The sequence below is a fragment of the Ctenocephalides felis genome, unplaced genomic scaffold (genome assembly GCF_003426905.1).
Source record: "Ctenocephalides felis isolate EL2017-DRISC unplaced genomic scaffold, ASM342690v1 CF-g0.4_SCAFFOLD_01170, whole genome shotgun sequence".
Lineage (NCBI taxonomy): Eukaryota > Metazoa > Arthropoda > Insecta > Siphonaptera > Pulicidae > Ctenocephalides > Ctenocephalides felis.
The window spans coordinates 65,414,867-65,430,310 of NW_020537324.1; the positions used below are offsets into that span (position 1 = coordinate 65,414,867).

At 25.4% G+C, this 15,444-nt stretch overlaps 1 protein-coding gene across 2 annotated transcripts in view; it reads right to left on the reverse strand.

The window, feature by feature from the left end:
• Nucleotides 1-4,763: 4,763 nt before the first annotated feature.
• Nucleotides 4,764-15,444, reverse strand: part of LOC113368485 (glutamate receptor ionotropic, NMDA 2B) — a 172,809-nt gene continuing 162,128 nt past the window's right edge. Inside the window, exons 11-17 of one of the 2 annotated variants that reach the window (XM_026610034.1) lie at nt 14,990-15,142; nt 11,377-11,479; nt 10,298-10,446; nt 9,484-9,704; nt 6,979-7,165; nt 5,335-5,427; nt 4,764-4,875 (exon numbers count right to left, since the gene is read on the reverse strand). In XM_026610034.1, the coding sequence (XP_026465819.1) occupies nt 4,833-4,875; nt 5,335-5,427; nt 6,979-7,165; nt 9,484-9,704; nt 10,298-10,446; nt 11,377-11,479; nt 14,990-15,142 (949 nt within the window). In that variant the 3' untranslated portion in view covers nt 4,764-4,832. The remainder of the gene's footprint in view (nt 4,876-5,334; nt 5,428-6,978; nt 7,166-9,483; nt 9,705-10,297; nt 10,447-11,376; nt 11,480-14,989; nt 15,143-15,444) is intronic. The other variant, XM_026610035.1, reaches the window with a different exon arrangement.

The window sequence follows — 15,444 nt, forward strand, 5'->3', positions numbered from 1 at the left end:
TTGATGCAAACTGATATGAGTAGGATTACTAACTAAAATAATTGCTTGTATATTTCTTAAACAAAAAGCTTAAAATTTGCAAATCTATCTATTACTATATATGTTCCATTTTCTAGTAACATAGTGTTTGAGCAAAATTCATTATTACATGAATTTGAATCAAACAATTTTACATAAAACTGAGTTGAGAAATAAATTCAACTGATCAACAACAATGTCAGAAACTAAAACTTCATAAATGTAAGAGAACAATTTTCAGATAAAAAAGAAATGCAACATAGCGTTGCTATGGCAACGTTTTGTTACAGTCCAATCTTCATATGAATAGGCAGTAAAAGCTGTTAAAAGGCTATGTATTTGCTGAGCAATGAGGTGTTTTTCACAAAAAACCTAACCTACAAAATGCCTAAACATTAAATAGCAACTTTCAGATGTTGCATTGATAACACCTTATAAGACATGGACTGCAAGTCTTCATATGTTTAGCGTCACCGGGCGAACGAACGTTGCCGAGAACCGTCGAACACTCTCCTTTGCTTGAATATCATGATAGTTACCATGGTTACGTGATGAGTAGAGAGTATTCGGATCATAAACCTTATATTACAAGGACTGCTAGCCCAGCGCAAGAGGATCGGGAGATTTCCGCGATTGTCGTCGGCAATGTTCGCTCAAACATGTGACGTCACATACCCTTCTATGTTTGAGCACTATATACAATGGAAAACCTGAGGACTAGCAGTTCATGTATTATAAGCTTACGTAGCAATCGAGAGTATACGACGGTTCTCGGCAACGCTCGTTCACCCGGTGACGTCACAATCGCTTTTCATGTTGTGACACTTTTTTGCGCTCGACTAGCAGTCCATAAAATCTATGATATAGACCCATAAAATAGGTTTATCATAACAAACGTATTTTATCCGAAAATTTGCCCCCTAATAAATGCACTAAAACAAAATCTGTAGGCATACTATGTTAACTAAATTTAAATGCACAAAATAGATTACTAATTTTTTTAGCGTTTGGGCTTATTATTACTTAAATTTCTACTACTGTATAAAATTTATTGATGAATCTATTATTGATAGATTAATGAAAATGGCAGTTCAGTGTATTGGAATATGTTCTTTGGCGTATTCTCTAAAAACTTAAAATCGGGTATGAAATTTCTGCGTAAAGCGCAACAACGATTTTTATTCTATATATTCAACAGTAAATATTAACAACAATTTTCAATATATATAATTTGTTTCATATAGCTATCAACATTGCATGATTCTAAACATGGACTAATATTTTAATATTTTATATCCACGTCATACATTTATCATTCGATCCACATTTATAACACTAATTGCATACAAGCGTATATGTATTCCTCATTTGCTAAATCGAAAGGTTTATATTTCTTTGTTAAGAAAATTTTATTTTTGGCGTGTATTTTATTTATGCTTTTAGCAAAACTTACGTGATTTATTATATACTTAGCCTAAGACCAAAAATTTTAACAGGTTTTAGAGAAAAGCTCACATTATTTAGTACGAAGATTGATAAAAAATCATAAATTGAAACAAAAGCTCAGTTTCATAATTTTACAAGAAAGTCACGATATTTTAAAATAAATGTTAAAAATTATTTTTAAAATTGGTGGATTATGCAAAATAATTTAGCAGCCTTAAGTTATTAAAATAGTTCAAGAAGTAGTATTTAAAAATATTAGTTTGTCATTAAAATTTAAGTTAAAAATTCAGTTCACATAAAATCTGTCGAGAAATATATATAAAAAATTAAAATTATAGGATTTATATAAAAAATTATCAAGAACATAGAAAATTTAAAGATGTGATTTCTGAAAAATAGTAGTTACTCTTTAGAATTAATAGTAAAAATTTACAAGTCTATGTAATTTTTATATAAATGCTAAAATCATTTTAAAAATTAGAAAATTTATACCATAAATTACCAAAACATGGCATTAGAAAATGTAAAGATGTGGTTCAATAAAAATATTAGGTTATAAAATTCATGATAAAAATTTATATAAGATTGATATAATCATAAAAAGCCTCGTAATTTTTAAATTAATGTTAAATTTTTTTTTAAATATTAGATAATTTTTACTAGATTTATCAAGATACAAAATATATTTGTCTTCCTTAAAAATAATGTGAGCTTTTTACCATGCGTATTATTAACCACTCGTGAATAATTTGTCCAAAATAGTTTGTAACTATATATTTTAAAATGAAATAAATAGAATATGCGATTTTTTTTATCAACCTTGTAGTCTTTGAATAATATTTTAATATTTTTTAAATTTAATGAACAAAAACGTAATAATTCAAGCAATTATTGGTGGCAAAAATCTTAATGACCTTCAAGAAAAATTTAGAATATTAGCCATCAGTAAAAAAGAAATTTTTTTAGTTATTCCACGTTACTAAATGAATTTGATGATTATTATAATTTGCATTGAATTATTGGCAAAATATTAGTATTAAAATATTTGTATTAATATTGGTGGTAAAAACCTTAATGAACTTCAAATAAAACTTAGAATATTAATCTTCAGATGAAATCGAAAATTTTTCGATTAGATGCTATCAAATGCACTTGATATTTATAACTTGTAATAAATAGTTTTATATATTTATATTTGAAAAATTTATCCACGAGCTTGATAAACTTTTTGTATGTACAAAATAATCATGATTATTATTTATCATGAGTATATAACTAATGAAACCAATTACATGACAATTATCTACTAATAAATTCATAACGGATCATGTATTTAGTAATACTTTGGAATGTATAGATTTTTCAAAAAAAATATATTGTATTATAAATAATTCCACAAATATTATTATAAAGTGCGGTGATTATCTTGCGGAATCGAAACCATTATAAAAACCATCTATATTACACTATCAAAATATTTTTATTATAATGAAAATGAACTAGTTATTTAGGCTATATTTTGCTTATTCGATAAGCGTTTTTAAAGCGTAATTCTAAAACATTCATCAATTTCTTGATGTTATTAAAATAACTTAATAATTACGGAAATGGCAAAAAATATTATTTATTTACATATTAGTTTTATGAGCCTTTGTAAAGCTTTTTTGGTTTGGCTTAAAATATATTTATTTATTATGATACTTCTATATAAATCAATAATTTTGCTGGAAATATATGAAAACTTCAATTGTTCGAAATAATCGTTGTTTGTGTAAAGAATTTTGCAAGATAATTTTGCATATTGCACTCGAATCGTCATCAATTGCTATTATTTTATTTATAAATTAGTCAATAGATTTTTTTTATAAAAAAAATCCATATGATTTGTAGAAAGTACCAACTTCAAAAAATGTGTTGACTAATTGAGTGATGTATGTGTCGAATGATCGCTAAAATTTAATATAATATTCCGTGGTATATGTACAAAATATTTACAAAAAAGAATAAAATGTATATTTTAAATTTTCATGATTTGCTGTACTTGAATATATTGTTATTAATAATTTGTGTATGAATAATCGATACTATTTACGGCTTTAACTAATTATTTGTTTGCTAAAAATTCCCTGATTCTCTGAATGGAGTTTAAATATTCTCATCGTTGATATTGTTATTACTAATTTTTATAAATTATAATAGTAAAAAAATTAATTCCCTAAATTCATAAAAATATTTAATAAAAAAACGATAAATTTTCTAATAATTGAAACATAATTTAAACGACAAAAATAAAAATTGCATATTATGAGCAAAATTTGAGGTCTTTTTTCGAAAAAACAAAATATCAATTATAATAGTAAAATCAAAAAATCCAAATCTAAAGCAATATATTTAAATAAAAAAAAGATAAATTTTCTAAAAATTGAAACATGCTTTAAACGATAAAAATAAAAATTTCATGTTATGAGCAAAATTTGAGTTCTTTTTTCGAAGAACTAAATTTTATCAAATATAATAGTAAAATAAAAAAAATCCTAAATACAACAATATTTTTAAACAAAAATAATTATGATAAATTTTCTAAAAATTGAAACATGCTTTAAACGACAAAAATAAAAATTGCATGTTATGAGCAAAATTTGAGTTCTTTTTTCGAAGAACTAAATTTTATCAATTATAATAGTAAAATATAAAAAATCCAAAATACAACAATATATTTAAACAAAAAAAATTATGAAAAATTTTCTAAAAATTGAAACATGCTTTAAACGACAAAAATAAAAATTGCATGAATATAATTTGAGTTATTTTCTCGAAGAAAAATATCAAGTTTTTTATATTCTTACTCAAAATAAATCAATTGAAGATATATAATTAATTAAATATATATATATATATATATATATATAATACTAAATTCAATTAAAAAAAATAGTAAATATAATATTTTCCCAAAAAATATGATTGATTATTTCATGAATCATATAAACCTGGATGATTCAAAAATGTGTGGAAAACTAAAAAACAATTAATGAAATTTTATCAATACTCTATTGACATGTACCTGTCGAGTTCAAACCAAAAATTAATAATTAACCCTCTTTATATTGATTCTACAAGTTACACTATGCTAGTATAAAACCGTATTTTGGTGATTTCATTAATATTATTTAGATATATGATTCATTACTTATTTCTTTAGACTATTCCCATTTATGCAAGTATATTTTTATATCTACATATATCTATATATTATATCAAGTTACATACTAAATAAACATACAGAACAGTACATACGTCAATTTTAAATTACTGTTTCTGCATTTCGAAAGAATTGTCCTGAGATCAAATTTTAACACCGAAGGACATCACAGGACAGTCTCCATCTCAGCTATTTCTGTACAACAAGGCCTGGTAATAAAAAAAATATACATTTAATATTTGAAAAATAAAAATTTACGAAAAAACATGGTACAAAACATTACACATAAAATCCAAAATGATAGAAATGATAGAAATCTTTTAAGTGAAAAGAAATCATTGGACATCAAAAATAATATTTACTTATTTTTGGATTCATAATCTAGACTTCTGTGACACGTATATAATATGTTTCTATTATTATATTATAGGTTTAAAAATAGCTACATTAAAATGACTTTAACTAAGTTAGAGTGACTAACTAAATTTAGAGTGATCAACTACAGGAATATCAAACAATCATTTGGACGACGTACTTCCATTCTATTTTTATACATGTTTTAATATTACATTATTATTGATTTTTTCATCATATATTTGCAATATGCTGGGAAGTTCAAGCAATTTGTGCAAAGATTTATGTAATATACAACTAGGTTTTTATTTTACCTGTGTAGTTCTCTTGCACTGGATGATAGTCCAAGTATTTGAGCTTTTGTCATATCATGTCGAACTCGTAATAATTCGGCTGCAGATGCCAATCTATTAAAATAATTTGAAATATAAAATAAATTTTATATAGAAATTAAAATGATAATTAAATAATTATTGAAATATGCTCGAATATTATATGAATGTATTCATCCTTTTCAAACTCTGAAGTAGAATAATCTTAACCAATCAGAGAAGTAATTCTAAAAATTATTAAAACTCACTGAAAGTATTATGAATACAAATTAATAACTTATGCAAATATCTCAAAATTTTTGAGTAACATTGCAAAATTATATTGTTTTTATATTATTATATTTTCATTGTTACAATTAACCATAAACTTTTGCATTTTTCAATCATTTTTATAATGCATTTTTAAATAGACTTTACTTATAACAAATTAAAAACCAACATAAGATGATTATTCGTTATTATAGGGATTTTAATCAAGTTTATATAAGTTATAATTATATGTCTTTAAAATAATTAAACTTAGACAACAAAATTTTCAGTTATAACAGCGAATTCAGCCAAAAAACTGATTTTTTCTAAAATTATGGAAAGGCTTAAATTCATTATCTCTATCCGCTAAAAACATTCAGTTCGTAATGACGAGGAAAAGTGGTTATTTGCCAACTTTTTGGCAAAGGTTGGCCCAGCGGTTTCGGAGATACAGAACTAAATGTTAAAAATAATTGCAGTTTTTGAGAGAACTAAGCGTCCGATTCAAATGATTCAGAGAACTATCTACTTGTTTCAACAAAATAATTGCTTTTGGAAAAAAATTGTTTGTAATTTGATTATAAAGCTTTGATTTAGAATAAAATATAATTTATTCGTTAATTTAAAAAAAATTGACAAAGAAAATTAAAATAAACAAAACACTATGATGCATTGGAATTAATTATCGAAGTGTAAAGAAATTTGTGTAATTAAAATATAATATTATTATTAATATATCAGTTGAGATATATTTTGATTGTCATCGCAAATGCTAATCTTACAGGAAATTGTAATCTCTTAAATGGAATAGTACAATCTGAGGGTATCATTGGAATCTGACAAAAACAAACTAGACAAACTAAATATTATATCATATTATATTAAATTTTGACCGAAAAGAAAATATTTTGACAATTATAATTAATTTGAAATAAAATGCAAATGTCAAAAATCCGATTTTTATGTAAAAAAATATTTATTTCCACAATATTCCTGTATTGATTTAGCCAAACTTATGAATCTAACTATTATATAATTTATTCATTGGTGACTTAAAATAATTATTAATTTATTAAAAAATAAATAATATTTGAAAGAAAATTTTATTGACATATATGACATGATAAAAGTATAATAAACAAAAAACTATGATGCGAGAAATTAATTTTTGAAGTATGAAATGTCAAATAATTTTGAAAATTATAACAAGTTTTTAACTATTTGTCAAAGAATTCGAGTCCAAATCTTTTAAATATTTGATTTTCGGCACTTTTATTAATTTTTTATCAATTTAGGCATATTTTTTATGGCAAAACAACGTTTGTCGGGTTAGCTAGTATATATATATATATATATATATATATATATATTATTCACCTTCTTTGTGGTGGTTTAAGTCCATGTGCTTCCATGGCCTTTTCAAGTTGTCTGACTCGTAACCTGGACATGTCTAATTCGTGTTTCACTTTCCACAAATGGGTGTCACAAATCGGATCACAACAACGATGCTGCCTAATTATGTCCTGAGCTTCGTAAACTGCACCACGGAAAGTTAAGGATTTTCCTAAAAAAATAATTGATACATAATTAATTAATTGATGGAAGAAATATTTGTTAGAATTCAACAACAAGTTTGCTAGAGCTTAAAGTTCCTATTTTATTTAGCATACATTCGTATTCAAAATTTTAGCATACATATATAACAACATGCTTTCATAAACCTATTTCACACTTCTATAAGTAACCATATTGGCTGCCCATATTAGATTCTTTTCCAATGTGCTAGATTTATATAATTTGAACGTTGTAGTTTCTACATTTGAGAATATATTGCTTTATTTATAATCAACCAATTAATTTTTTTTTTATTTCTCAATCTTAGAATTTATAATATATATAGACATTTTTAACTTTTACTGTAGAGAAAGTAAAGTTTTAACTTAAACGTTAATAAAATTGTATGCATCACAGGCGTTTTAATCAATTTTATATTATCATATTGATATTTTAATCAATATTATATTACCACAACACTCAATATTTGTTGAATATTATTGTCCAATTTTCAAAATTTTATTTTTAATTTTTTAGTTTAAATAGTTTCCATATCAATATATTTTTTTATTTTACTCACATCCTGGCAGATCATGCAGATATTTTTATTATTTTCATGATTCGAAATACATTGAATGCAGATAATTAAGAATCAAAATCAAGTCCACACAATTTTTGTAATTGCTCTATTTTTTCTCAAAAGAATTTTATCAAAGTGTGATTGAAATGAATTGATGGCAACAATAATATGTTGATGAGTTTTGGATTAATTTTAAATTCTAATTAATAATTATTTGTAAAGAATATTAAATTTGATATATAGGTACTATTACCTATAACCAATTTCAATACAAGTGCAATTTAAATTCAATCTATATTAAATTATTAATTTGCAATACCAAAGACCAAAATTTTGATAGAAATTGTATTGTGATGACTGTATAAAATCTAAAATTTAAAACGTGATATTTTTTAGAGTATATTAATTATTATATATATTTTAATTATATAAAATCAGCCAATTTTATAGCATGTATGATATTTTAATAACTGGTAACCAAGTTTAACTGTAGAAAAATTCAATAGGAATCTTTACCAAAAAACATAATATATTTACAATGAAATAAAAAAATTATATAGGATTTTCATTGCTGATAATTTTGGATTAATTTCAAGTTCAAATTAATATTTAACTCTGAAAAATATTAAATTCGATATTTAGGTACTTTATTAATTTTAAATAAGCCAATTTTGTAATTTGTTTAATACCTTGATAACTAATAACTAATTGAAAATCTATTTAAGTTCAATCTAAATTAATATATTAATTTGCAATAGACCAAAAATTGTATTGAATTGACTGGATAAAAAATAAAATTCAAAACATAGTAGTTTTGAGAAAATACTAATTATTGTATATATTTTAATTATATTAAATTAGCCAATTTGATATAAACAAAATAATTATATTGTAAAAGTATCTATACATGTAATTTATTAAGAAAAATACTTGCAATCTATATAAACCCTAACTGTAAAAAACAAACTATTTATATTTGAAAATAATTAAAATTAACTAAATATAAGTAAGTTTATGGTGAATAAATTGAATAATAAATACATGATAATGAAATAATCAGTTAAAATATATAAAATTAGTAAAATATTGACATGAGCCTTATTATAATATCAATATACTGATAGTTTGTAAAAAAAATAAATAAATTTGTATGATATTTTAATAACTAGTAGCCAATTTTAACTGTAGAAAAATGCAATTGTAAATTTTTCTAGAAAAATATAATAGACTAAAAATATAAGAGTAATTGCAATGTTGAATTCGATTGCTAAAACACATATTATAACTTAAATTACAAAGGTATTATAATAAACAAATAAAAAATATATATTACCTAATTTTCTAAAATTTTTAATTTATAAGTAATTTCTAATATTTAATTACATATGAGTTTGACTTGAACCTTGGATCAAACGGTTCGAATTTAACCTTGGTTGGAATCGATAATTTATTTTTTCCTCATTAAATTTTGAAAAGTTGGAATTTTGACTGTCTTAAGTTTCCATAATGCTTTGATTGACAAAAATATTTTCTGACAAAAAAACTATATATGTCTGCCTGCACAAAATCATGCTCACAAACAACCAAGTAAATGCATCTAACATTTAATAAATAATTATTTATTTACACATACATAGAACCTCCATCCGTCTATCATTTCTATGCATTTCTCCTCTAAAACAGTTATCTTCTAACGAATATTCAGCATTCATTAGAAAATAAATTCTTATATTTACCGATTGACTCACCCATGGAAAGAGAAATCAGGGCACAACAGCCACCTCGGTCTGTTTTTGCCAAATGTTTACGTACATATTTGAAATATAAATGTTCGAGAAGAAGTAATAAGGCGGCCAGTAATATTCCTGCCATCAATAAAAGAAATGCTGACAAGAATTGTTCCAGAGCCAAAGGATCTGAGGTTTTGTGTTCTTGTTTGCCAGGTTTGCAGGATCCTGTCATCCAATACCTAAATAAAGAACAGACATTTTTTTTTAATTTTTAAACATATACATACATGTTTTACATATATTATTTCTACCACATGATGAAATTATTAAAATTAATTCTAAATTTGTCATAGAATTCTTTCCATAAAGTGAAATCTAAGTTGTTTTTTTCTTGTTCCATTTTAACATACAGTTTTTGTTTATTTGTTTAAATAAGAGTAAAAGTGTTTGGTTAGCAGACCCACATAGTTTTCACAATTGGACATAATTTGAGCCCTATCTCAACTACCAGTGCCTTGTTAATATTTTTCTAATTATCACGTTATTTAAAATAAAAGAATTTAAATATTATAACAATTACTATTGTTAAAAAGAAAACAGAGCAATCTAATATTTCAATAAATGTAAATTCATGTTATCTTTGTTTTGATCATATATATATATATATATATATATATATATATATATATATATAGCCTCAAGTGCAACGCCCTTGTCATTTATAAATCTAAGTGTACATAACAAGATAGCAATTTTTTTTATTTGTGATACCTATAATCTTAGCTAGGCTGTTTATCATTTTATATTATTGTGTCAAATAATAGAAAATTACCTTCTCAGCCTTTCTAAATCCCCGTTTGCCCGAAAATCCAATAATCTCTTGTTAAACATTTGGACGTATTTCGAATTCCTACTGAAAGCCAAACCGTAGCCCGTCATGGCGTACCAGGAACCCACAGTCAGTAATCGACAATTTTCATCCTAATAATAGAAATATTATATAATAATATTTATATTCTTATAATAATATAAGAATATAATAGATCGATTTAGAAAGTTCAAAGTTTTTTTAGGAAATGATGTATCATTGTGTTAAATACATATATATATATATATATATATATATATATATATATATATATATATATATATATATATACGTATATATATATATACATATTTATAGGACAAAATAACAATCAATTGATCTTGTATTTTTTTCTAACTAACTAACACTTTTTATAAATTCGGTGCAAGAGAAAGTGTATCAATTATATTGAATTTTGCGGCAAAAAATTCATTTTATAAAATGACCAGCTTTAACGAAAAATTATTTAACACAATGATACATCATTTCCTAAAAAAACTTTGAACTTTCTAAATCGATCTATTATATTCTTATATTTAACTATTATTTGTGGAAAAACAAATCCGTAGATTGTAACATAAAATTGTAAACATTTACAATAATTCATCCTATCCTTTATGGCATTTTTAAAATAATTTCTATTATCACAAGTTAATACGAAAAAAACAGATGTTCCGATTTCTATGTGACATTTATGTTAAAAAATAGTTAATAACAATGATGAACCCACCCTAAACCCCTAATTTCTTGTATAGTCAATGATTGCAAAGATACAGCTATGCAACAATGACCTTTTCTGATTTTTAGACATTCGAAAAAGGTTCAAAATTTTTTGGAAAATCATTCTAAATTGATTATAAAGTTAGTTACAAAAGCTGTTTAATCGACTATTGCTGATAAATAATACATCTATATCAAATTTTAGTCATTAAAAATTAGTAAATCTTAATAGACATTTCTCCAATATGAGAAATAAACTATTTGTTATTAAAAAATTCATGAATTACTTATCATCTCAAAACTTATTCAAAAAAGACACTTACCTGTACTACTAAATAATCCAGAACTGTTCCATCGTAAATAAAAGCATCAAGTTCACTGCTTAGAATCGCATCAATTCCTTCTTGCACACTGCTTTTATTATGTCTAAAAATTAAGAATAAAATAATTTACTACTAATACTAATACACTACTAATAATAAATAATACACTAATATAAACTAATAAGTTTTATTTCTATGAATACTAAAATATTGGAAAAAAGAATGCGCGTAAGGTTCACACTTTCGATCGAAGTAAAACTTATTTGCTACTGTAAAAGATATGGTATTTAAGTAAAAATAAATACATCATATAACAATTTTGAATAATGTTTCTTAATAATATGGTAACACTCGTGATGCACACATTTATTAGTGTCGACCATATATACACATTTATATAATGATAAATTATAAATTATATTTATAATAGCATTAAAAATATGTATAATATTTAAAAACAATAATGTAATTAAAGTCATACTTCAAATATGACATGATCGGTTTGCCATTGTAATTAGTATTTAGAAATGAGCCTTAATTAGAGAAATGAAGTAATTGCTGATTAATAAATTCTTTAAAATTTGTTCACACAGTGGATTATGTTAAACAACTCATAAACAAATATTGTTTTCGCAACTTCACTCATCATGTAATAATTGTGTTTGAAGAACTTCATGTAATTAAAATTAACATACATTCATTGAATGCTCGTATTTTTTTACTTTTTCGCTGGCGATATAATCTTATTATTTTTACAGCTGTAATATCTGTATTGCCTAAAAAGTATTTTCCATTCTAATAACTTCAAAGATTTATAGAACCTTTATTCAAAGATTTGTACTACGATGTAACTTTAAAATGTTTATTTATCTATGCCGATTCCTTGTTGATATCGGTACGCATACGACGTTGATGCTGGTACGAATACAACAAAAGATCTCTATTCACATGCACAACGACTTATCACAATCGGCCCGGATTGAAATGATCTCACCGAGAGCGAATGACGGTTCGGGCGTAACGGACTTCCGTTGCATTTGTACGGATTTACACCCTAGTCGCGCCTCGCGCCTAAAGAAGTTTGTCTGTTAAAAATATTATAGTTTCTATAACAGTTAAATTTTTACACACAATAATACACCATAAATTTATATGGACTACTTTGAATATATTTATATTTACCATATGTATTATTGACAAAATATATCACATACATTGTTTTATGCAAATATTCACTTTAATAAAAATGCACAGCAAATTAAGACAACTAAATTTAATTCAACACACAGATGCACTCTCTTTATTAACACTTTTCAATTTACTCATCGCCATAAATCAAGAAATTATAATGATGTTCACGTCGTGCACTCATTTCTTGGTTTTCATCCATAATAAACACAGACGTGTAATGCTCAATATCGGTCAATTTGTCACAAGAATTTTCAAAATTTAAATGAATTCGAGGATGTGCATACACTTCCAACTGAAAATTTTAGACAAAAATATAATTTTTATAATCATTTTTTTAATAAAAAAAATAAATACTTCAGCATCAGATGAATCTGAAATGCAACTGCCGCCGATTATTAGATTTAAAATTGATTTTGGATCCTCACGCCTGTCCATGACTTCTTTGGCAAGTTCTAAAGTTTCAAGAGTTATTCCTCTAGCCTCGCTTATATCCAATTTCTAAAAAAATATTTTATTCAATTTTTAAATTCTACTCGATCAGATTGCTCAATTTAAAAAACTAGAAGTTACAATTTTACAATGAATTTTACTATTTTAATTTTAAAGTATATTTTTACCTGAAGCTTTAGACATCCCGATATAATCATCTTAGCTCCTGCATCCGTAACATTGATACAATTTTGAATTTCTAAATCTTCCAATATTCCTTTATTTCCCAGGGCAATCAAAATTGAGTTACTCAATAGTCTCAAATAATTCATTCGCAACTTTGTCAATTTATTGAGCTTTACAATATTTTCCAAAGCTCTCTCAGACAAATAAATATTACTTGCCACAACACGAGATATATCCAAACATTCTAATTCTACACAATTCTCACAAATTACTTCCATTAATCGATCACTCAGTAAATTATTAGAATTCAACGACAAAGTTTTCAAATTTTTCATCTTTGTTATATTTTGCAGCGAATAGATAGGCATTGGAAATGAGTAAGAATTCAAAGAAAAGCTTTTCAGGTTAGGAAAAATATCCGATAAATCGCTTAAAAATCTGCCAGTAAAAGGTATGCAATAGTCGAATAGTAAAGTGTCTATTGAAAATAACTTGGTGAATAAATCAAGTAAAATCCTAGCGCTCAAATTAATGCAACCGTACAGATTGAGTTCTTTTAATTTGGAAGTACATCCATTAAAACATTCACCTTTCAGTGTAGTACTCCATTTTAGAGTTATACTTTCCAAATCTGCATTGTTTTTGAATAGATGATACAAATCCTTATCCATGAGTCTCACAATACTGGATAACTCAATCACCTTCAAAAGACGACATTTTTTAGCTAGGATTTCCATTCCTTTTTCCGTACAAGTGATAGTAGATAATTTTAGAACTTGAAGGAAAGGACACCAATGTGCTATTGTTTGCTGAATATTTGATTTTATGATATAATCGTAAGGATAAGATTTTAATCGAATCTCCAGGAGGCGTTTTTGGGCTCTTTTGATAATTTTTTTTACAACATGAGTAGTCATAGGCGATTTTCCACAATCTGACATACGTTGCTCATCAGAATCCAAGGTTCTGACATTCCACCAGCATGTTTCTGCCAAATCAAGCCATTTTTCGCAAACTTTTTCGACTTTTAATAAATCCGAGTACGGCAAGTAAGAAAATATTTTCAATAAGCACTCAGTGTTCAAATCGTTTATATTCATCGTGAAGGTAATATTTTGTAATAATTAGAAAATTAGTTAGGCATTTAATTTATAAAATTTTAATGAAAAATATTTTAAGTTGTCACATTTGATTTCGTTGATATTGTTTTAAATGTAAATGCTTAGATTATTTTTTATAAAATGCGCATGCTTAGATTAATTTTCATGAAATATTTTGTTTCCGATTAAGTTGGCTTATTGTATTATAAAGTCAAAACTAGATTCTATAGAATCAGTCATTTTATTAAATACCTTTTGTAATAGTTTGGAAAATTTATACCAGTTGGAATAAATATTAAGTTTTTTTTTTTTTTTGCTAGGGTACCATTTAAAGATTTATTCCAATATAACTTGTTTATAAAGTGACTTCTTCCAATTCCCAAATATTTAAAACGTGAATAAATGTTTAACCTAATAATTAAACTGCATCACATTGACTAAATACTGTAGATATTACCTCGTAAAATATTTTTATAATTGGTGGACCTTTTTGCCCCTGACTGTTTTACCCTATGGTATACAAAGAACCAGCTGACAAATTTTTGAAAAAATGTCAATGGTGTATAGTGATAAATTAGGTGGGAGTTTTACTCAACATAGTCAGCTATTTGTTTGTATGATATATATTATTTATTCTGATTCAGTTGGTTTGGTTTCCACAGTATAATTGCTAAAAGTCAAATTTCTAAGTTTATTAATCTACTTACTTTTGCATGTAGGCGTGCATTTGCTTGAAATATTTGCTCAGGGTGGAGTCGGTGTGGCTCCAAGGCACCGTTCCGAACTTGTACATTGGTTTGTGGGAAAATGGCATCGATAATCGAGGATCGTCCAGGCCGGTGAAATCGTGGTACTCCTCTCTAAAAATATAACAGAGCATAATTTTAATAATATAATATTTTAATAATAAACAGGTAGGCAACTTGAATGGCAGATATTAGTTAGACAGGTGGGCAGATGATCAGCAGTTAGATAGCTGATATTCATATATACACAGATAATCTGGCTGGTAAGCTGGTAAACGAGTAGACAAGTAGGCGGGTAAACAGGTACACGGGTAGATAGGTATAGAAGTAAAGAAGTATAGAAATATAGAGAAATAGGTAGGCAGACAGGCATACAAGTAGACAGGTAAACAGATCGATGATATTTAAATGTCGAA